Source organism: Phacochoerus africanus, chromosome 3 (assembly GCF_016906955.1).
Source record: "Phacochoerus africanus isolate WHEZ1 chromosome 3, ROS_Pafr_v1, whole genome shotgun sequence".
Taxonomy (NCBI): Eukaryota; Metazoa; Chordata; class Mammalia; order Artiodactyla; family Suidae; genus Phacochoerus; species Phacochoerus africanus.
This window is the reverse complement of record NC_062546.1, coordinates 124,561,079-124,582,955: the sequence shown is the minus strand read 5'-3', so window position 1 is coordinate 124,582,955 and position 21,877 is coordinate 124,561,079. Positions and strand designations below refer to the sequence as shown.

General features: G+C 55.9%; 1 protein-coding gene across 1 annotated transcript in view; it reads right to left on the bottom strand.

Annotated features, from left to right (window-relative positions):
* Positions 1 to 765: 765 nt before the first annotated feature.
* HS6ST1 (heparan sulfate 6-O-sulfotransferase 1) overlaps positions 766 to 21,877 on the bottom strand; it is a 42,338-nt gene continuing 21,226 nt past the window's right edge. Inside the window, exon 2 of the mRNA XM_047772590.1 lies at positions 766 to 4,217. Coding sequence (XP_047628546.1) covers positions 3,509 to 4,217 — 709 coding nt within the window. The 3' untranslated portion in view covers positions 766 to 3,508. The remainder of the gene's footprint in view (positions 4,218 to 21,877) is intronic.

The window sequence follows — 21,877 nt, the reverse complement described above, 5'->3', positions numbered from 1 at the left end:
TAGTGGTTTGCGTGTGTGTGTGTGTGTGTGTGTGTGTGTGTGTGTGACAGAATGTCATTTTTAGGAGGTATTGCTGAAGTATTTAGTAAGTATTCTGGGGCTTGCAACTTATTTTCAATGTTTTGGGAAAAGGTGCGTGTGTCCATGTGTAAACATGCACGATGTGTGTGTCCAGAAGCAGAAAGCGAGTGGGAATGCAGGATAAAAAAAGGGACCCGACGCTAATCCAGGTGAATTTGGCAAAGGGTTTATGGTGTCCATGAACTACTCTTTCAACCTGTCACTAGCAATCTTTCGTAATTAAAAGGTTAGGTGTTCCCTGGTGGCCTAGAGGTTAAGGATTTGTTGTAGTCACAGCTGTGGCTCAGGTTCAACTCCTGGCCTGGGAACTCCTGCATGCTGTGGGTGTGGCCAAAACAAAAAAACAAAAAAGTGGGGGGGGGAAGAAGCTCACTGAGAAAATAAGCACACGGGGCCCACGTTGCTCTTAGCCTTCCTTTAAGCTGGGCTCATCCTTTCAAATCCTCTATCTAATTAACGACTGACACGTTACCCTTTGAGGTGAGGACGGTCGCATCTCTTACTTTCGAAAGGTCTGACTTAGTGACAGCATGTTAACTCCTCTCTTACTGGGCTGCCCACCCCCAAGGAAGCCTGTCTGCTCCTGTGTGATTCCTGCGCTCACAGATGCTCTTTTCGAAACCAAAGCAGGACGGCGCCTCACCAGGCGGGTTGCTATGTGACCACAGACCACACACACCAGCGTTCCTTTTCAGGGTTTATTTCATCTGCTAACATTCATCTTGACCTAGACAAAAACAATTAGATGATTATGACTTGCTTTTCCATCATTGACTCATTTTTTTGTATGAGTAACCAAAAGGTTTCTTCTCAACACTTTTTTTTTTTAATAAGAAGCTATAAATAAATAAAGCTTTAAACGCTCCTGGGTTCAAGTTAAACACTTCCAGTTCCCAAAAAAGTTCACAGACTCGTTGTTCGGACAGTTCTGTCGTCTCTGGCTCTTCCTCCAAGAGAGGATGTTGCAGGCCTGTGTGGCGGGGAGCTGCTGGCTCACTGCATGTTTGCTTCTTCTGTCTCTCCATCCTGGGAAGAGCCCGGGGGTGGGGGCCACCCCTCCCCTGGAGCCCCAGCCCCGTGGCATTGGAGGAGATGCTGCGGGCACAAGATGCCTCCACCGCAAAGCAGGCAGCCTGGGTGGGCAGTGCTGTATGGGAGACCCAGGGCGTCGAGGGGCACTGCCAGCAGGCGCTATCACCGGCACCTCCCCCTGCGTGCAGGGATCCCCTTCCAGGTACAGCAGAGAAACCAAGGAGACTGTGTTTCCATGTGACTTGGGACAACGGGCCGTAAGTGAAAACATTCCATTACGTACAAAACAGATCCTCCACTCAGGTCCACCTGTTCAGGAGCCCACCTGGAGGAGGGCTGCTTGAGCCAGACCACTGCCCAGGAGCCTGGGCAGAACAGGGCTGAGCTTTCCTCCTGGAGTGGGGGTGGAGGGAAGCCAGGGCAAGCCCCCAGCACCTCAGGCGCTTGTGTGAAACCCCAGCGCTCTTGGGAACATGCCCCGCCCTCCTCCCTGGGGCACACCATGTGGGTATCAGAGCAGCACCACCACCCCCCACCCCCCGCCCTGGCCCCATGCTGACCTTTGCATCTCTTTAAAAGAACCACTGAATCACCTGGATGCTCCCCTCCCCAGCACAATGTCCACTCTGGGGGGTGGTCCTGGGTTGGGCTGGCATGGTGCCCACCTGGCCTGCTGACGGCTCTGCCCCTGGGCTGTGAGGCAAAGTGGCCAGTGGAGGAAGCTGGGAGGGGGGCCATTATGCTAGATGAGCAGACTAAAGCCTCAGCCACTTGGATGGCCACTTTCCAGGACACCTTAACTTTCCTGGTGCCACAGAAAGTTCTCTGCTCCCATGCCTTCACTCCACAGTAGGGCAGCTAGGGTGGCGGAGGGGCAAATGGGGCAGGGGATCCCGGCAGGATCTGCCCACCTGTCGGCCGGTGGCCAGCAGCTCTTACTGCAGCCTCTGGGCACACGTCCGCCTCAGATGCGGGCCTCACACTCAGCTCCCCACAACCCAGGTCTCATGCCTGATATGGGGAGGACATGAGCAGAGGAGATGCTGGCCGGACCCCTGGAGCACAGGAGAGAAGGGAGTGGGGAGAGAGTTTACAGTGAGTTGAACATGGCTTCTCCAATCTGCAGGGCCTCAGGGAACAGGCCTGACCAGCTGGCAAGGCAAGAGTGCAGGAAAATGTGGGGAGAGCCCAGGGTGGGGGGCTGGGTTTCTGGGTACTAGGAAGCCACCCAGAGCTGTTTCTTCCAGCCCCAGATGAGGATCTGAAAGCCTGAGTACCTTTTCCTGGCCATCCTGAACCATGATGGCCCCAAAGTATGGCTCATGGGCAGTGGCTGTGCTCTGCAGTGTTCTAGCCAATGGCAGCCTGCTTGCACTTTACACATGGGATTCTGGGGACACTGGGGCATGAGCCCCTAAAAAAATGTCCAAGTGATGGGCTTGCCGGGGGTAGTCTACTAATAAAGCCCAGAGGTTGGGAAAGGAGAGCAGGACAGGGGACAGCTCTCGGCTTCTACGGCCTTCCCATCTGAGCTGGTCTGGTTGGGTGGTCACCCCTAAAGGCCAGCTGGGGGTTGCTGCTCAGACACAGGTGGCAGCCCCCTAAACCACGGCCTTCCTGCTCCTGGGAGACACTCTGCTGGGCAAGGGAAGAGTGGTGTGCGGCCCACCCCCCCATGGGTCCCCTCAGTCTGAGGACTGTGGAAAATGGGGTGGGGGACCCCAGGTGATGTGCTCTGATCTCCTGACCCAAAGCATGAAGCCAGCCTGTGGGTTTTGACCTTGGGTCAGAGAGGGGAATGGGCTTCCCGGGGGGCTGAAACTAGAGTCTTGTTGGCTTCAGAAGGGGTAGGCCTTGACCTTGAGGATGGACAAATAGGCTCCATTCCTGAGGCTACCTCAGAGGGCTGCCCACGTCCCCAGGGAGGGGATGTCATGCAGGTCCTGGGGTAAGGGGGTCCCTGGAGGCTGAGGGGCGGTCAGGTGGCCCAAGCCTGGGGAGGGAGGGGGTGTGCGCCTGGTATGGCCATGCTTCTGGCCTGGCAGGTCCACCCTCCACTGCCCTGGCTCTTTCTAGTCTTCAAACCTGCGATTGTTGTGACCATGAGGTGGGGGCTTGGAGAACAAGGCCACACCTGCTCCCAGCCCTGCAGGCCTGGTGCGGCGTCCTTTAAGCATGCTTTCCCTCTGACACAGTAGGTCCCCAGGTTGATTTCTCAGACCCTGGCCTGGGAGGGCAGCAAGAGCCAACCCGCTCAGCCCACCCAGCCCACCCCTTCCTGTCCCCTTGAAGGCTCAGGGCGCATCTGCCTTCTGGTGAGCGGATGGGGGCTCTTCCCAGAGTCCTGGGACCATGTGTTGGTCTGTCTGGTCCCACCTCCCCCCGCCGGCCACCACTACCACTTCTCGATGATGTGGCTCATGTAGTCCTCAGTGGGCACTCGGCCCGGCTCCTCGGTGTCCCCCCGAGGTGGTGCCTCCTTGGCCCGGTGCAGCAGGCGCTCCTCGCGGCTCCGGAGGCGCTGCTGCCGGCGCTCCAGCTGCCGCTTGTACTGATAGCGCTGCTGGAATAGGTCCCTGGCGTAGTCGTACAGCTGCATGTCCAGGTCGTTGAGCTCCTCAATGCGCCGGATGGTGTCCTCTCCCACCTCCACGCCGCCCGCCCGCGTGCTGTTGTACTGCATGAAAGGCCGGATGAACTTGAGGTTGAACGTCCGCTCGAACAGGTACTGCGTCTTGCGCTGGAACTCGGTCAGGCCGAAGAAGGCCATGCCCCGCAGGTTCTTCTTGGCGCTTTCCAGCAGCAGTTGGGACCGCTTGCCCTCGGGGATGAAGGACAGGTTGTAGCAGCCCACCAGGCTCAGGTCGGCCAGCATGCGCACCTGGCGGTTATTGGCCAGGTTGTAGGGGCAGTCCATGAACTCCTGCAGTGTGCAGCCCGACCAGTCCGTGCCCTCGTAGCAGGGTGGCAGCTCCTCAGGGGTGGGCGTGCGCCCGTCACACATGTGCAGCGACGTCTTCCACGTGGCCCCCCGCTGCACATGCCGCCACTCACTCAGGTAGCGGGACACGGGGTCTCGCAGCAGGGTGATGTAGTAGAACTTCCTGCAACGAGATGGGGAGGCAGAGGTGAGGCCAGGGCACCAGGCAGGGTGGGACATGTGGGGGCAGGACATCAGGGACTGTGTTGGGGTGAAGGTGGGGCTGACTGCTTGGTATCCACACCATGGGAGCCAGGCAAGTGACTTCACCTCTGATGCCAGACATCACATCTCAGTTCTCTGAATGGCCACTGCTGAAGGTCTGAGATGTGATGTAACCTGCAAAGGTCACAGGCCACCACTGTGGATGCTGAGTGTTACTATCACAGTGTCCTGCACAGCCCAGCCTTGAGGCCCTCCCAAACCCTGGCCCAGGGTCTCCTCTGGGGTCTCCTCTCATGGCCCAGGTCTGCCCTCCTGCCAGCTTGCTCCTTGGGAGGGACAACCTGACTTTGCCCTGCAGCGGGGTGGAGAAGTGTGGCTCCAGAGCCCACACCACGGGGACTGAGCAGTTTAAAGAGCTGTTCACAGTGGCAGGCTTGGTGCCACCCAAGGGGCCACTCAACAGACGTCATTTACAGTCCCAGGCCTCCCACTGGGTCCAATCCATCCTGGGCTCCTGCAGAGGTCCACTGGGGGAGGGGCACCAAGAGACCACCTGGCCCAGGACCCTCCAGATGAACTGTAACACATAATTTATATTGTCTCCCAGGAACTGTCCCAACCACCAGGAAGTCATCTGTCAAGATGGCATCCCTCTAGATGCCACCTCCCCACGCTGCAGGGGGCATCTGTCAGACTTAGGAGAGATGGCTCAAGGAAGGCTCTTGCTCCTTCTCCCCCCCTTCCTTTGGGGGACAGGCCTGGCAGGTGAGGGGAGCCTCAGGGGGGTCTCTAGTCCTTCTTGGAGGCTCCTCCTCCAGGGCTGTGCGCAGTGGGGCAGGTCCCAGGTCAAGGGGAAGCAGGGACCAGGGCAGGACACCTTGAAAGAGGGCAGCAGGAGTCCACCGGGCTCTACACACCACTCTTGGGGGATCCACTCCCCCCCACCCCTGCTTGCCCCATAGAAGCTGCACCCACACTGCCCCACAGAAAGCCATGGGGGTACAAGGCACCTGGCAGGCCCTGATCTAACTATACCAATGGGGGACAAGGGGACCCTGGGGTGCAGGCATGGTAAGCAGCAAGGGCAAAGGGGGTGGGGTACTACTGGGGGTCACCCCGGCCTAAGGGGACACATCCAGAAACCTGCAGGGGTGGTAGGCAGTGGGGAGAGGGCCAGGGCAGAGGGAACTCCAGGGGCTGGGGGAGGGAGGTGGCAGGGAGTGGAGAGTAGGGCCGGTGTTTTGACTCTGGGCTAGCCCCGGAGCCTGGGTCCTCCTGTTCGTGCACTCTGCCTCAGCCCCCAACACCCCAATCAGCTCTACAAACATTCTTCCCATGTGCCCAGCCACAGCCCAGGCACTGACAGCTTGCTCCTGGCCTCTGCAGGCAGCTCCCATTCCAGCCCCTCCAGCAGTGGTGGTGAGGGGGCGGTAGCCAGAATCCAACCCTCTCCCCCAGCTTCTGTGGAACACTCTTTGGTGGCTTTTGGGAGAAGAACAAAGGCTCACCCATGCCCTCCCAGCTCCCCTGGGATCATGGACCCCACTCCCAACCCCTGCCAACTCTCACGCTGGCTCCTGCAGGAAACATCCCAGGGCCTTTGCATGAGCCGTGCCCCCCTCCCTCTCTACTTCATTGTCTGACTCTGACTCACACTTTAGACCTCGGCCAGGCCACCTCCCAGGCAAAGAAACCTTGGGCTGCAGCCCATGCCTTGCTCTTGGGCCTCTGCCACCACGGTAATTTTACACTGACCTCTTAGCTCATCCTGGGGGAGGGAGGAGGCAGGGGGTGGGGGGGAAGACCTGGTTTGTGTGTGTGGGAGAAGGAAGGCCATGCCACCTCCCTGGGGACAAGGGAGAGGCCACTGGGTCCCAGACAAAAGGTGCCTTGGAGTGGGCCACTCACACCTTCAGCCCCCAGGGGCTTTGGTGCTGGGGTGGGAGGGTGGCAGAACCTGGTTAGGTGAACCTGGGCTGGTGAGAAGGCCCTTAAATGTGGCCAGAATGAGGAGGGCAGTTCATCCCAGGTCCAGCTTTCTAGAGACTGAGTGTAAGACATTTAAAATATCCTGACCATGACAACTGCTTCTGAAGAAGCCACAACAGACAGGCAGACACAGTGACACACCCAGAAACGTGTGGGGAAATGCAGTGTTTCATGCAGCTTGCTGGCACACACTGTGTCCACCACTGCACCCGGCTGGGTCCCCCATCCTGCCCTCCGCTCTCCCCCAACCCCGTGTGTACAAGGGCTGGTGTGGTGGCCTCTCCAGGTCACAGAAAATCAGAGTATGACGTGTCAATGGACATAGATTTGTTTACATGGCCCCAACCTAGGCCACTCAGGGTTCAGTGTGGTTGCAAGGTGACCTCTGAGGATAAGGACATGGTGCATCTGGCAGGGCCCTAGCTCCCCACCCAGCATCTTTGCCCTGCACACCTTTGCAGTCACTTCAGTCCGAGGTTCTGCGTTGGGTTAGGGTTAGGGTAAGGGTTAGGGTTAGGGTTAACAGAACATGAGGGGCAGGCCTGGAGGAGCTCAGCTGTCCCCAGACCCTTATGGATCTCATCCTTGATGGGGGACAGGGCTGCTAACCCTCCCACTTAACATTGCCCCCCGCGGCTCCCTGAGCACCACATGGGTGCTGGCCAGGCCGGACAGAAGAAGGGGCTCGTCCATGGCTGCAGTGACTGGCGGAGTGGGGTGTCAGGATGGGGCATGCTGGGCATCTTGCCAGGCCCTGGGCCTCCAATTCTGTCCCCCCACCCCCCGACATGACCTGTGGTGGAGACAAAGGGTGCAGGCAGACTGGAACCTGTGTGTGGGCCAGCAGCTTCTGGTCACTGCCCAGCCCTTGCCCTGCTCCTGCCTGGATGGTATGGCACCGCCCATGGGCACAGTCCTGTACTTTGTTGGCCTCTTTGGGAGTGCATGCCCCCTACCTCCCCTTCCTTGTCCACAGGCCCGAGCCCTGGCCATCCTCTGCCCAGAGCCCCACTCCAGTCTCCCTTGCTCTGCCTATCACACACATCAGCAGACATGTCAGCTTCTGGTTCCAGTTTACCGTCTATTGAAAGGGAGAGCAAGGGCACTGATTAAAAGTGAGCAGAGAGGAGGTGTGGTGTGGGGCAGAAGAGACTCAGATGGCCGACCCCCCACATCCAAGCACTCCCTGCCCAGGATGAGATTGGACGTGTGTTCTCTGGAAACTCAGAGACACGAGACACTGGGCAGGGGAGCCTGGACAGTCTAAGGCTTGCAGGGGCCCTAGCCTTGCCCCAGAGGAAATTTTGGGGTCTCTGCCCAGAGTGAAGTTCTTCCTGCACTCACATCTGGGTCCTCCCCTAAACAGGAGGCCTTCTGCCTGTCACCCCCCAGTGGGAGCCCTCTGTCCAAGCTGTCCAAGGGCTCCAGAAGGAGGGGAGAGAGGACTAGGGGGAGGAGATGGTGGAAGAAAGCCATGAGAAAGAGAGCACATAATTGGTTTAGTGAAATGGCTCATCCACTGCCCAGCGAATGACTCTGGAGACCAGGCCCAGGACTTCAGCGGTGACCCCCTGAGCATGTGGACAGAACACATAAAGAGGACTGGGTGTCACAATGAGCCTCGGCTTCTCTATGAAACAACATACCCTAAGAATCAACAGAGCAAAGGCTTCAAAACGCTGAGGGAAGACGACCAGCTGGGTGGCTCACTCAGCCAAGCCAGGACCAAGTGTGAGGGGCGCGGAAGGACATCTTCAGCCACATAAGGCCTGTGCGGTTTACTTTCTGTGAATCCTGCTTTACAAAGATACTGGTTCCTTAACCTGCTGCCCCACAGGAGAAGTCCAAAAGGAGATCAGATACTGAAGGACCAAAAGCTGGATTTCTGTAAAAAGGCTTACTCTCCTGAGCACTGTACTAAGGGCAGCAGACGCGGCAGTGCGCCCAGCTCAGCGTCAGACAATGCGGCCAGACGCCATGGTGGCCCACCACGATCGGCTCCGTGAACCCCGAATGTGTATGGCCCCCAGACCGCTCCTCCTCTGGTCTGCCCAGCTGGGTGCCCCTCAGACCTGGCACAGTCTGTGCTCGCCCCCTCCCTTTCATCTCCCCATCCCCAAGCTTGCTGCCCTGGACCCCACCGCTGCCACCAGAGAGACCCCTTGCTGAAACTCCAACAGCATAACACTTGTGTGCCCAGCATTCCAATTTACCTCATCAAGCCCCAAAACAAAGCAAGTAAAAAGTGGGGCAGTCATTAATTCCAGGAAAAATAAGAAGTTACATAAAAAATGAAGTATACTGCCAAGCTCAGAAAACACTGGTTTCAGAGACATTGTGATGTAAATGGTGGTTAGTGTTAATAAAAACTTGATCTCTGACTCTATTTGGAGGATGGGGGTGGTGTGTGGTGAAGGATGCAGGCATAAGAACACTTCATCTACCAAGACTGAAGGTACGCAGGTAATGCTTAAACCAACCAATCAAGACCCAGCACGCGACATTACTTAGAAACATGGAGGCAGATACATGAGGACTATTGAGAAGAGCTGCAAGAGGTTCTTTGGGGGAGGTCAGAAAGGAAACACAGATCTGTTGGTTTTTATCATAAGCCTCTTGGAGCTGTCTTTACGCATGGGTGTGAATTCTCACATCTCAAAACATTAAAAGTCAAACAATGAGGAAGCTGGCTAAAAAAAACATATGGACGCTTGCCCTCATAGTCACTGAGGAAACGGCACACACAGACACACTGTGATACCCACTGGGACGGCAACACAGAAGTGGGGCCATGCCAATTTCTGACCACTCTTCCGGGATGTGAGTGGGGGACAGTTGTTAAGGAGCGTCTTTGAGGGAAGGCTGCCCACTCACTCCTTGGCCCTCAAGCCCTCTCCTCGGCATACATCCTGGGGAAAGCCTCGCCCGAGTGCACTGAGAGGTGTGGACAAGACCGTCTGCCTCACGCTGCTGGTGACAGCCCCAAACGTACACGTACAGGGTATATTCTTCCAACAGAATGCCGCTCAGCAATAAAAGTGAACAAACTCCAGCTACTCACAGCAACTCGAGTAAATCTGATGAATGTGTTCCAGGAAAAAAAAAGCAAACTAAGAAAATTTAATAGAGTACAATGATACGGTTTATCAAGTTTCCAAAAATAAAACCAAAGAAAATACTATTTAGTGGCACCTACATATATACTGCAAATACTACAAAGAAAAAGGGGATGAGGTGACACACAGGAACATTTGGTTAGCTTCAGGAGCAGGAGTGGGGGTGGGGGCAGGGGGATGGCACCAGTTCACAGTGGCTTCCATGGCACTGATCATGTCCTTATGCTTAAGGCAGTGAGGGTGCAAATGTTTATCTTTGTGCTTTATTTCTTAGGTACCTTTATGCAAACCCCCCTCCCCCTTATTTTTTGCTTTTTAGGGCGGCACCCGTGGCATATGGAAGTTTCCAGGCCAGGGGGCGAATCTGAGCTGCAGCTGCTGGCCCAAGCCACAGCCACAGCAATGCTAGGTTCCAAGCTGTGTCTGTGACCTACACTACAGCTCACAGCAATGCTGGATCCTTAAGCCACTGAAAGAGGCCAGGTATAGAACCTGCAACCTCATGGATATTAGAATTCTTAACCCACTGAGCCACAATGGGAACTCCCAGAAAGCAGTTTTAAGACCAAGATTCCCTAGGGCAGTCTGTGAGGCCCCAGCATTCCTGCCAAGCCTGGAGCCTCGGTTCCCCAAACTGAACTTTGCTCCAATACCCCCTCACACCTCTGTACCAGCCAATTCCAGGTGTCTGCTTTTTGGTACCTTCTGGCCTAAGTGTGTGTACCCACTGCACTCTGACATCTGCGGCACCCACCCTGCCATGGGAGAGGGTCCACAGGAGATGGGAGGATCCCCTAAGGGTGGCCAGTCGTCTGGGTCAGCTGGGGCTGCCCTGTGGCTTGTGAACTAACCACACAATAATGAGCCTGCTGCTCTGGCCTCTGGGAAGGAACCACAGCTCCTTCCAAGCCAGAGCTTCCGGCTGGTGGCCAGCTTCCCATCCAGGAGGACCTTGGGGGTGCAAACTGGGTGCTCCACCCTGGAGCTCCCCTTCCCTGCTGCCAATCCCAACATAAGAGACCAGGGACCCTGTGCAGTGACTTGCCTGGCAAACTCTGCTCTTTCAAGGTGGGAAGCTTTTTGGTACCTTCTGGCCTAAGTGTGTGTACCCACTGCACTCTGACATCTGCGGCAGGTCTCTGTGGCGCATGCCTGCCAGCCACATGCGAGGACAGGCCGAGGAAACTGCAGAGCATGTTCCAGCCCAGACTGTTCTGGAGAGTAGTGAGCAGGACTCACAGCATTGTCACCTGCAAGGGGCACACGCTGGGACCAGAGGAATGATGAGGAGGTCCTGCCCACACCTCTTCCTCTGAAGCCTTCCACCACTGGCTGCTCGCTACCAGCCAGCCAGTGTCCCACACAGTGGTGATGGAGGCAGGATGTGGCTTGAGGCCCTACCCCTGTAGCCCTCACCCAATGGGCTGGAAGGCTGGCAGGCACACTTGGGCCATTGCAGGGTCCTGCTCAGTGCTGAGATGGCCCATGTTGTCCAGGGCTACAGAGACAGCTGAGACGGTTCCTCTGCTGTCCCGTGGTGAGCTGGATCATGCCCAGTGGCCAGACTCGGCCAAGGGTGCACGTGGGGCCTGTGTGACCTGCCTGGGCCGCGGCCTGCCTACAGGGAAAGGGCCTTGCACATAGCCCCTCTGCCTCCAGCACCAGAGCTGGCACAAACTCACAGGCAGGGGGCTGTCACCCAGAAACTGGGAGGATCCACAGTGGGGATGACTGCAGCTGGGGCTGGGGGGGTGAGGAAGGAGGCGGGAGCCGGCCATGGCCCTTGGAAGCCTCAAGGCACTCCATGAGTATGCAGCAGAGGACACTAACAGGCAATGCCCCCAGGCTCGCAGCAGGCCAGGCACAGCCCAAGACCCTGGTGCTTCTCCCTCCTCACAGAGGAGGAGCCCGGGCTCAGAGGCAGTAGGGCCCTCAGTGGTCCAGTTTCCGAGGGCTCTGGGTTGGGTGGGGTGTGACCAACAAGGATGGCAGGAGGTGATGGATGGTACCACTCACCCACAAGGCAGGTCAGGAAGGCTTCTCAGAGGCAGTGGGACACAGCCTTTAGTGACTTGAGGAGGGTCTTGTTCTTTTTGCAGGAAAACAAGCTTGGATGGGAAATGGCAGAGGGCAAAAATTCACATGGATTTCAACAATCGAACATGGGGCTTCAAAGGAACGTCAGGCTGTGAAAAGATTCTAGCCTGCACGGGCTGCCACCACTCCCAACAGCCCACAAGAAACCGCCTGTATCATGCTTCCTCGCATTTAATTATGCTCAGTTTAATGCTTTCTGCGATGTCGGCTGTTGTGACATTTTTGCGTGCCCTGGTTCGGTGCACCCCACAATCACATAAGATCCTAGTAGACAAGGACGGTGTTCTTGGGTGTGAACACTGCTGTCAAGAGAGACCAGCTCTAACATGAAGAGTCTGAGTGCTTACAGGACCAGTGGCCTGGGAGCCCTAGCCCTGCTCTACTGATGACAAACACACAGAAAATTGTGCAAGGTGCAGCTCTGCGTTCGTTCCTTGGAAGGTGATAGCTGGGAGGTGGCTGAGTGGCAAGGTGCTGGAGGGCCTGCCCTGCAGCAGCGCTAAGGTCAGGGAAAAGGTACTTCTCACTCTGTCCTTAGAAGCCCCTCTCCTTCCTGCTCCCTGTGGTGGGCACCAGGCAAGCTGGAGCCCATGGCTTGAACTGGAAGGTCCACTCTGTACCACTCACGCTTCATCTGTGACGAGGAAACTGGGCTCATGGAGGCAGGTGGCTGATGCAAGGCCAGAGCCGGCTGGCACCTGTGCTCTGAAGCACAGGTCACACTGGTAGCCAAAGGGGCTTCCTCTCCTCTGCCCTAAGAATGTGAGTTTGAGCCAAACCCCATTCCTGATCCTCCTTCTGGGAGCCCAGAGTCAGGGTGGGTGTGCAATTCTGCAGCTTGATCAGCAATTCCATTTCCAGGAAGGAGTCTGCCCTAAAGAAAAGGGCTGTGACATGGCCAGGCTGCTGCAGGATGTTGGTGGTATGTTGGCTGTCACAGGCACATGGACATAGAGGAGGAACTGGATAGCAGTCGCACATGGCCAAGGGCACAGACGCGCATAATGCTACTGGTACAGAAGGTGACCCCTGCCTTCCATGTTCCCCACCCAGGATGAGGAGGCATTGTTAAGTGGCTCTCAGGATGCCAAAACAATGGATTTCCTCTAACATTTTATCACAAAAAATTTCGCACTTAGGGAAAGTTGAAAGTTCAGTGAACAAGGAGTGATATTAACTTTTTTCCTTTCTTTTTAGGGCCATACCTGCAGCACATAGAGGTTCCCAGGCTAGGGGCTGAATTGGAGCTGCAGCTGCCAGCCTACAACACAGCCACAGCAACACCAGATCCTTAGCCCACTGAGCGGGGCCAGGGGCTGAACCCACATCCTCATGGATACCAGCTGGGTTTGTTACAGCTGATCCACAACAGGAACTCCCAATATTTTCTTTTTTATATACTCCTGCATTGCATGCAGTGAGCTCACATTATTTAAGTTAACTGAGACAAAGTAATGAAGGTTATGAAGCATCCCTGTCGTCTGGAGTGAGGTGCTAGGGTGCAAAGAGGCCATCAGAAAGGCCAGCTTTGCAAGCTGTGTTCAAGCTGGCTGACATCCTAAAGGGGTGCTGCCCCCTCCCCTCCCCTCCTGAGCTGCAGGCTCCCAGGGCAGGGGTTTTCCAAACAAGGGTCTAACTCACAGGAATGAACCCAGACCCTGAAACAAAGGTGCATTTTTCTACCAGTGCTAACAGAGCTATAGCTCCCTAATTGTGGGTGAGGACACTGTTATTTGGGATTAGAATGACATTTTTTTTTTTTTTCTTTCTGAAAGAAATGCTGTTGTACTACTTCTAGATATACAGCTAAAAAAAAGTTAATGTGGGGGGACTGGCTTCACAGATACATTTTTCCCCTCAGAACGAGCACAGCAAGGGAAACCCTGTGAGGGGTGCTGGAGCCCCCTCCACCCCAACTGTGTACTGTGGTCTTCCAGGGCCCAGGAGTCCCTTCAAGAGGACAGGGCCACACCATGAAGCCAGGATCCAGATGGGAAGTTTTTTAAAACCATACACTGAGAGGTCCCTGGAACTTCCAAAGGGGGACCTGGGACAGAGCTCACCACTGCACGGCTTGCTCATGTGTGTGGGAGCAGGCTGCTCTGATGACTGTCCCACCCCAGGGCCCATGGGCATCCCAAATGGGGGAGCCAGCTCCCTCACCTGAGTCTGGGTCCCCCTCTCAGTAAGAAAATGACAACTTCAGGGGGTGATGGTGGGAACCCCCTTGGCTGTTAGCTCACTGAGCAGAGTCCCTGTCAGCACTGCGTGTTGCTGACCTCAGGCTGGGGGCCCCCCAAAGCCCATGGCCTGGCAGCACCTGCTGCCTCTGAGGTTCCCCTGGCCCTGGGAATTGCCACATGGGGGTCAGGCCTGCATAAACAACACAGCACGGAATCCAGATGAGCAATTTGGTGCCTCAGGAAAGACACAAGCCTGACTGAGCTCAGATTCCCATGGTGAGGGGGAAGCTGCTGAGCGCTGTGTGGGGCTGGCCGCCTCCTTCCCTTCCTGTCACAGGAAGGGGCCGCAGGCACGGCTCCTCAGGACAGGGCCCGGCTTCTGTCAACGTGTCACCTGCCTCTCCTCACCCCAAGTGAGAGGAGCCTGATGGGAGGAGAGGCGGGCCCTGCTCTGAGCGACCTGGACTTTCTGGGGGAGCACCTGAAGGAGTAGACCGTCTTCACTGGCTCTGGCCGGCACTCCCCTCCTGGCACAGGAGCACGGTGCCCATCCCGGGTACCTGCAGGGAAAACCCAAGAGCTGAGCTGGCAGTGCAGGCTGGGCAGCCCCTCTCCAAATGCAGGGAGGAAATGCTGGCCTAAGGCCATTCTCCCTGGGCAACATGTCCACAGAGCAGCTGTGAACTCACAGCCGATATTTTTGTTGATGTACTCACTGCTTCCCAGAATACCTGGGTTAAGAGCAGCCCCAGAACGTCAGTAACCGGGTACTATGTGCCTACAGGCAGGCCAGTTCCTGCCCTTCTCCCAGAGCCCCTGTGCCGTGGGACACCCAGGGCAGGCAGAGCTTAAAGCTGACACAGTCCTTGGCAGAACCAGAGTGCAAGCCCTGGGGAGGGCGCAGGCCCTATCAATCATCCCAACTGGATGGGGAGGAGGGTGACGGCCCGAGGCCACCCGCGCACAGGAACCCTGTCATCCTCCAGCAGGGGACACACAGCCTCCTGTAGGCTGGTGCCCAGCTGGCTTCACAACTCACGGCTGGCCCTGCACACCTCCAGCAAAGTGGGGAGGCCCTCCTTGGCTGACCTGTGAGCTGAGTTCTTACAGACAGGGGGAAGAAAATTCAGGTATAGGGGGTAGTGTTCCCAAAGGGTTAGGAACAGCATGAAAATCCCCAAGGAGGAAGAAGCCCTGGAAATGTCTTATAGCCAGGTGTGGTTGTGTGACTAACCTGGCTATCAGGATGTCCTTAGAGACACCTCCCCTCTGTTCTCCTTCTGCTGACTGGAACATGGGTGTGACTGCAGAGTGTCAGCAGTCATCCTGGACCATGAGGCAGAAGCCTTGCTTTCTGGGCATGGTAGGGCAAGAAAAAGAGCCTGGGTTCCTGGTACTTCCTGCACCTACACTTCCTGCCTGGCCTGCCTACTCTATTGCCACCATATCTTGGTCTCTGAATTTAATTTATCTACCAGGACCTGTGCATGAAGGACCCAGGCATGAACAGAGGTGAGGCCAGGTGTATCAGGGGATCAGTAATGACTGAATTAATTAATTTGGTTTTAAAGCTTTACTCTGGTCATCGTGGACACTCCCAGACTCTCTACAGGAAGGAAATACTCCCATTTTGCAGATGAGGAAACTGAGGTCCAGAGAAGTTAATTAGCAAAAACCAGCCCAAATGCTGGCTGGTGGCAGCACTGGGGTTGGAGCTCAGGCTCCTAGATACTATAATGTCTGATGAGAAGTGTTCACTTGCTGAGCCACAGTCCCTAGAAGACACATAAACATGTCACCTGGCAAGGCAGGCTCTGGCCACCTGCTGACTGCTTGCCAAACAACAGTCAGGAGTGGTGGCATTTTAACTAAACTATGGACACAATTTACAATCCGTTTCATTTAAAGGAGACTGAGTTAATTTAGAGTCAGAGCAGTCTGCATAAAGAAAAAAAGGCATCCTGACCTGGAGTGAGGACAAACCAACCCTGAGCTGAACCGCTTTACCCAGCAGTGTGACGGTCTTCCTGATGGCCATCCTGGGAGGGGAAGAGCCAAAGTCCTGGACTTTGCCCGACCCTGGACTTGGGCACCTTGCTGTGGGACGCTGGGCAGGCCTTCTGGACAGTCTCTCCTCTGGTCCCAGCCCCACCCCGGCCCTGCCTCCTTCTGTCTGATGACATGGCTGCAGATACAGACTCTCAAGGGGCTGGCGTGTCCCTGCCAAGGCAGGAGCAGCAGGGCTGAGCCAGACCAGGTGACTGCACCCCTCCACCTCCAGGCCCAGCACCCTGTCTGGGATCCATGGTCCCCTCTGGCTGGACTCATCCTTTCCTCCATCACTGGACTGAGGCAGCCCTGCCCTCGTGTAGCATCTGAAGGGCTGGACATGTGACCGTGAGACATGCAGATGAGCAAGTGCCAAGAGGTCAGGTGCCACGTGGGGGCAGGGTCAGGCAGGGACTGGGGTGACAGCATTCCTGATGACCCCCCCCGAGGACAGAGGACAAAGAGGAGGGGTCCAGGTCGGGTGGGAGGTAGGTGGGGCGGGCATGGACTAGTTCTAAGTTCCCAGGGTGGGTGAGAGGTGGAAAGGAGGTCGTGGTTTTAACAAGGAAAAGACATTGTTATCAAAGAGTGGGAAAGAAGGAAATGTCTGTCCTTGTTTCAAAATTCCAAGCTGTTGCAAAAATATGTATGAAAAAAACAAGTCTTCCTGGTTTAGGCTTAGGAAATACCTCAGCAGACCCTCCTCTGCCCACAACAACATCCAGAGTTATGGGGGTGGGGGTGGGAGTGGTGCAGATGAAAATCTTTTCTCGGTTGATAAACAAGGTTAGCAAAGTTTCAGGAGAACAGAGCTGGCTACTTTAGCCCCTGGCTCTGCGGCACAGAGAATCTGAGGCACTGCCTGTTGGCCAGGGGATGGCAAGGGGGTCCCCAAGGCAGGTGGCCCCAGTTAAGTGCATTCTAGGGGCCTAGAGCCCCCACTTTCCCCTCGAGGCAAATGACCAGGAAGTGGGACCTCACGTCTGCAGGAAGCCTGAGCTTTTCCTCCCCAGCCCCCTGACCTTCAGAATCCCATTGGACACTCATAAGCCCTCCAGGAGACCCATGGGGAGGGAGACTTAATTGCCAGGCTGAAAGGCACTGGGGGTACTGTGCAGGCCACAGCCCTGAATGGGCACAGATGGGAGGAAAGGCCCAAAGCCAGGGCTGGGTGCCATGAAGGGCAGAGCTGGGCCTCTAGCTATGTCCCCAGCACAAATCTGCCCTCTTGGCTCCAGCCTGTGTGCTGGTCCCCACTCTCTACCAGGGATGAGGTGCAGGTGAGGCCACCTCCCAGATACATGGAGGGACAGATGCCACAGTGCCTGGCAAGGGCACAGAGGCCCACCACAAGCCTCCCACTGGGGAGCCATTTCTGATAGCACTGACGTGGCAGGGGGCGGAGAGGGGGACCCAGGATGGATGTCAGGCCCCTGACCACCCCTCCCGCAGGTGACCAGAAAGGACATGGCTACTGGGGGTTCTGGCAGCCCTGCCTAGGGTTGGGGCCGAAGGAGGCTGAAGCAGCAATGTCCTCCCAGCTGAGGCCAGGCTTGGGGTTACTCTGCACCCACTCAAGCACAGGCCTCTCCCGAGGTGCCCTCTCTGATGAGTGAAGGTCTGACTGATGGCTTTCCAGGAGCTTGCCTTCGGTCCCCAAACCCACCATGGCTAGGGTCAGCCCCAGACCTGGACTCTTGACTTAGCACTGGTGCTCTGGCTGGGGCCTTCCTGAGGCACTGGGGAGCCCCCCTCCGCCCTTCCACTCTACTGGGCTCATGCCAACTGCTCGGGAGGTGACCCTGCCTGGCTGCTGGGGCCTCAAAGGGCTGCTGCTGACGTTTCACGCCCACCTATCTGGTGCTGTCTGGCTTCTGACATCAGCAAGGAGACTCCACCTCTGCCGGAACACACAGGCTCCCAGCTCGGGGTGAAGGGAGCGTGACCAAGCCCTCTGGTCCCCTGGGTGGTCCGTGCACTCGCTGACTCAGCCTGAGACCTGCCTCCAGAGCTTTCATCTCCTCGTCATCAGCTTGAGTGTCGGCCAGGACCTCACTGGTACACTCTTCCTGCTTCCAGGCCTTTGCTAGTCCCCCATGTCCCCATAGCCTGTACCACGGAGGGCCCAAGGAAGATGACGCACGGGAGACCCATAAACACAGCTGGGGACAGTGTCAGGCCTGCTGGGGCACGCAGCACACAAGTCTGCCCCTCCCCCGCCATCTGCCAGCCAACATCAGCCTCTGGGTCTTGGCGCCAGGGACACATCCAACCGCAGCCAAGACCCAGCACAGGAGGCCCACGCGGCATGGCATAGCTCAGCAGATGCTGTCCCTGCCAGGTCGTTAACAGTTCAGGGCCTAGCACGCTCGGGGGACTTGAAACCTATGTCTGATGGCTCCACGGCGACGGTCCTTCTGGGGACTCAGCAGTGACACAGGAGCACACACGATGAGCAAAATCTCCACATCAAAGCTCATGTTACAACCTGACACCAGGTTTGGAAAACGCATAAACCAGGCACGGAGGAGACACAACGCATACCAAATGTGGGGACGGGGGTGGGGGTGGGGGGGGCTTGTGTGTGTGGGTGGGTGCTGTTCCCAGGCCTGGTGCTCTGGGCAACTTTTTCTTCTGCTTTCAATTTTTTTTGGTATTTTTCCAATTTTACATAACCAAGCATGCATTATAAAACAAACAGATGAAAAGATTAAGGGGCTTTTTTATGTACCTAAGCCAACCTGATCTTCTCACTACAGGTACAGAGTTGGGGGCATGGGAGGCCTGGACCCCCCAATGGCTGTGCAAATTTCTCCACAACCAGGAGACCAACTACCTGACTGTCTGGAGTCAAGAGGCCAGAGCTGGTCTGGGGACCCTGGGCCCTTCCTCAGGGCACAACCTGCTGACCCCACAGCTGGTGGGTGGCTCTACTCCCCACAGCACCCCTTGTCCCAGGATCTCAGGGGAATCCTCCTGGTCCCCTTCCTCATGGCCCCACCCTTAGAATAGAGAGGAGGCGGCTCTGCCCATACAGTTGCCCACATGAGCAAGAAGTGGGCCAGTGAAGCATGGCCTCACGTGCTCTCTGGACAGAAACTTTTTCCTAGAGGGGGGAATTCAGAGCCTAAATAGCACACTCCAGACAGAAGCCATCTGATGTCCAAATTAACCGCAGTGTCCCTCTCTTTCTTCAGTGGTCCCTGCTCTCCCAGAGGGACAACTGCCTGATGCACTGGGAAGGCAGTCATCTCAAGCTGTGACCCTTGATCCTAGGGGCTGGAGAAATGGATGTTTCCAGAACAAGCACCCCCAACCCCCCACCACTTCAGGGGCCCCTCCATCGAGTGCTTCTGTGGTTGGGGGTGGGGGCGGGGCCTAGCCGGCACCCACTTGGTTTATTCCTACAACCTCTGGGGCAGATGCCCTCTGCAGACAGGCCAACTGAGGTTCAGAAGACCCTGGGCCAAAGTCTCCTAGTTATCAGGGGGTCCACACCTGGTGTGTGTGTCTGCCTCTGACTGACCCCAGATGCACGGTCTCCTGGAGGAGATGGGGCAGGACACACCAGGAACGGGTCTCCCTACCTGCCATGAGCTCAGCCACGTGGCAGCTGTGTGGCCCTGACAGGTAACCTGAGGAAATGCATCTGTGTCCTCACATGAGGGAGGCTGTCCCAGGGACCCCCAGACCAGCCATGTGGGAAGGAGATGAGGGTCATGGTGGGGGCAGGGTGGAGGAAGGGAGAGAAGCCATCAGTCAGTCAGAAAAATCATGGAGTTCCCATTGTGGCCCAGCAGAAACGAATTTATCCATAAGGATTCAGGTTCGATTCCTAGCCTCATCAGTGGGTTAAGGGTCCGGCGTTGCCATGAGCTGTGATGTGGGTTGCAGATGTGACTCAGATCCCACATTGCTGTGGTTGTGGTGTAGGCCAGCAGTTGCAGCTCCGATTTGACCCCTAGCCTGGGAACTTCCATATGCCACAAGTTCAGCCCTAAAAAGAAAGAAAAAAAAAAAAAACCCAAAAAACAAAAAACTAAGCAGTAGTTAAAAACCTTTCTATAAGTTTTCAAGTACTGGGGAATGTCTGCACCCTAATTTCACATAGTTCCACCAAAAAGCAACAAAACAAAAACAGGTACACATGCACACAGGTACATATACGTACACAGCGAACAAGACACGTACATGCAAGGGCACGTACGCCAAAATGACATATGTTAACAATCAGTGTGTCTAGGTGAAAGGTCTAGGGTTTTACTGCTATTCCAACTACTGTGTAGGTCTGACATTTTTCAAAATAAAAAGTGGAGGGACATTTCCTACAAAGAAAATTTCTACCAAATTTTGAAAGAACAGATTATCCAACTTTATGAAAACTCTTCTAGATAATAGTAAAGAAATGCATACCACCCTCCCAACGCCCAACTCATCCTCCGAGGCCAACACAACCCTGATACCAAAATCAGACAAACACACGAGAAGGACGGAAAATTATGGCTCTTTTCATTCTCAATATAGATGTACAAAACTGCGGACAAAAATAAGACAAAATCTTTCATAAGACAAAATCTTATGAAATCAAATCCAGTAGAGCATACAAAAGCTATGATGCTATGACCAAGTTAGGTAATCCAGGTAGGCAAGGATGGCTTAATAAGAGAAAATCCATTTCTACGACTCATCACATCAACAGATTACAGATGTCAACAGGTGTACAAGAAGAACACGCTAAAATTAGGTAATTATGCATGATTAGAATAGAATTCCCTTAAGCTGCTAAACTATCCTAAAGAACCTAGAACCAACAGGGTCTTTGTAGGGAAGAGTCACATACTTTCCTCTGAGACAAGGAATAGGGGCAAAGGTACCCCCTCTCCTGGTTGTGACCCTTTGCTCTTATGATAAGATGGCAAGGAGGCCATCTGCCTACCTGTCTCTGGTGAGCACCTGTGTACAGACATGGGGCTGGGGCCTCACCCGCAGAACCTGGCTGCAGGAGGGGCCGCTTAGCACATCTGCTGCTCTACGATGGGTCCCACAGCTAAGGGTGCAGGTTGCTCTTGGAGGGCAGAGGGTCCTGGAGGTTTGGGGCAGCCATGCAACCAGGGAAGCAACGGCCTCATCGGTCTGCATCCTCCCTGTGCTGGGCCTCTTGAGGCTTGAGCAGGGAGGCTTGAGCAGGGAGGGCCCCAGGCCCCAGGTGAGCTCAGCAGGTACGTCAGCCAGAGTGCCCGCTTCCGAGTGAGCTCAGTGGGCTGGCCTCCGACCCTGAGGAAGAACCCCTGGCTGCATGATCAGGTCTCCAGAGGCTGATGCCCCATCTGTAGCAAGTGGAGCGAGAGTGTGCACATGCAGCCGAGGGTGGGCCCAGGCCTCTCCAAGTCTGTTTCCTGTTTTGTGGCACCAGCCCTTGCAGCCTTACATCAGCTGGCCCCTTCTCCATCTGTGGGAGGTGTGGGTGCTTAGGAAGCAGAGGCAGCAACAGGATCTGAGGAGGAGGGACAGCCTGTAGAAAAACAATTCCTGCAAGGATGCATTCTAACAGCTCTGCCTGGGGGCCCCGGGGCCCTGCCCAAGCACACAGACCTCCTGGTACATGATTCTAGGCCCTTCCTTTCTTCCATCCAGCGCCCCCACAGCTCAGGATCATCTGAACATATGCTCTCCCTGGGCCGACCCAGGCAAACCCCTGTCAAGCCTGAGCCCAGGGTGGCCTTGGGAGAGGGTCTTTCTTGGAAGGCCCCTGCAGGCCTGGCAGAGGAGCCCAGGCCTGCTTGGGGGTGAAGGGGGCCAGCTGGGAGCAGCTGTACTAGGAAGCAGTGAGTGTTAAAGTCTGGACGGGGAGAGTTGGGCAGGAGGCCAGTGGGCCAGGGGCTTGCTCAGCCCAGGCCCTCCCACCGTCACAGGGACCAGCTTGGGTGAAAAGGGTGAGAACTGAGAAGGGCCATTCTCAACTACCATGCCCAACCTGTCCCTGGCAGGATACTGGCTTGGACAGGCTCCCAGCCCACCCAGCACCACACTCAGGCCCAGCATTCGAGGCAGGGACACCCATACCACATGAAGACAAGGAGGCAGCGGGCCCAGACTCATAGCAGTCTGGACACAGAAACACCCAGGGCTTAAGCCCTGTATGAATGGGGAAAGTATGTTCAGTGCCCAGGACCTCACGTGCTGCT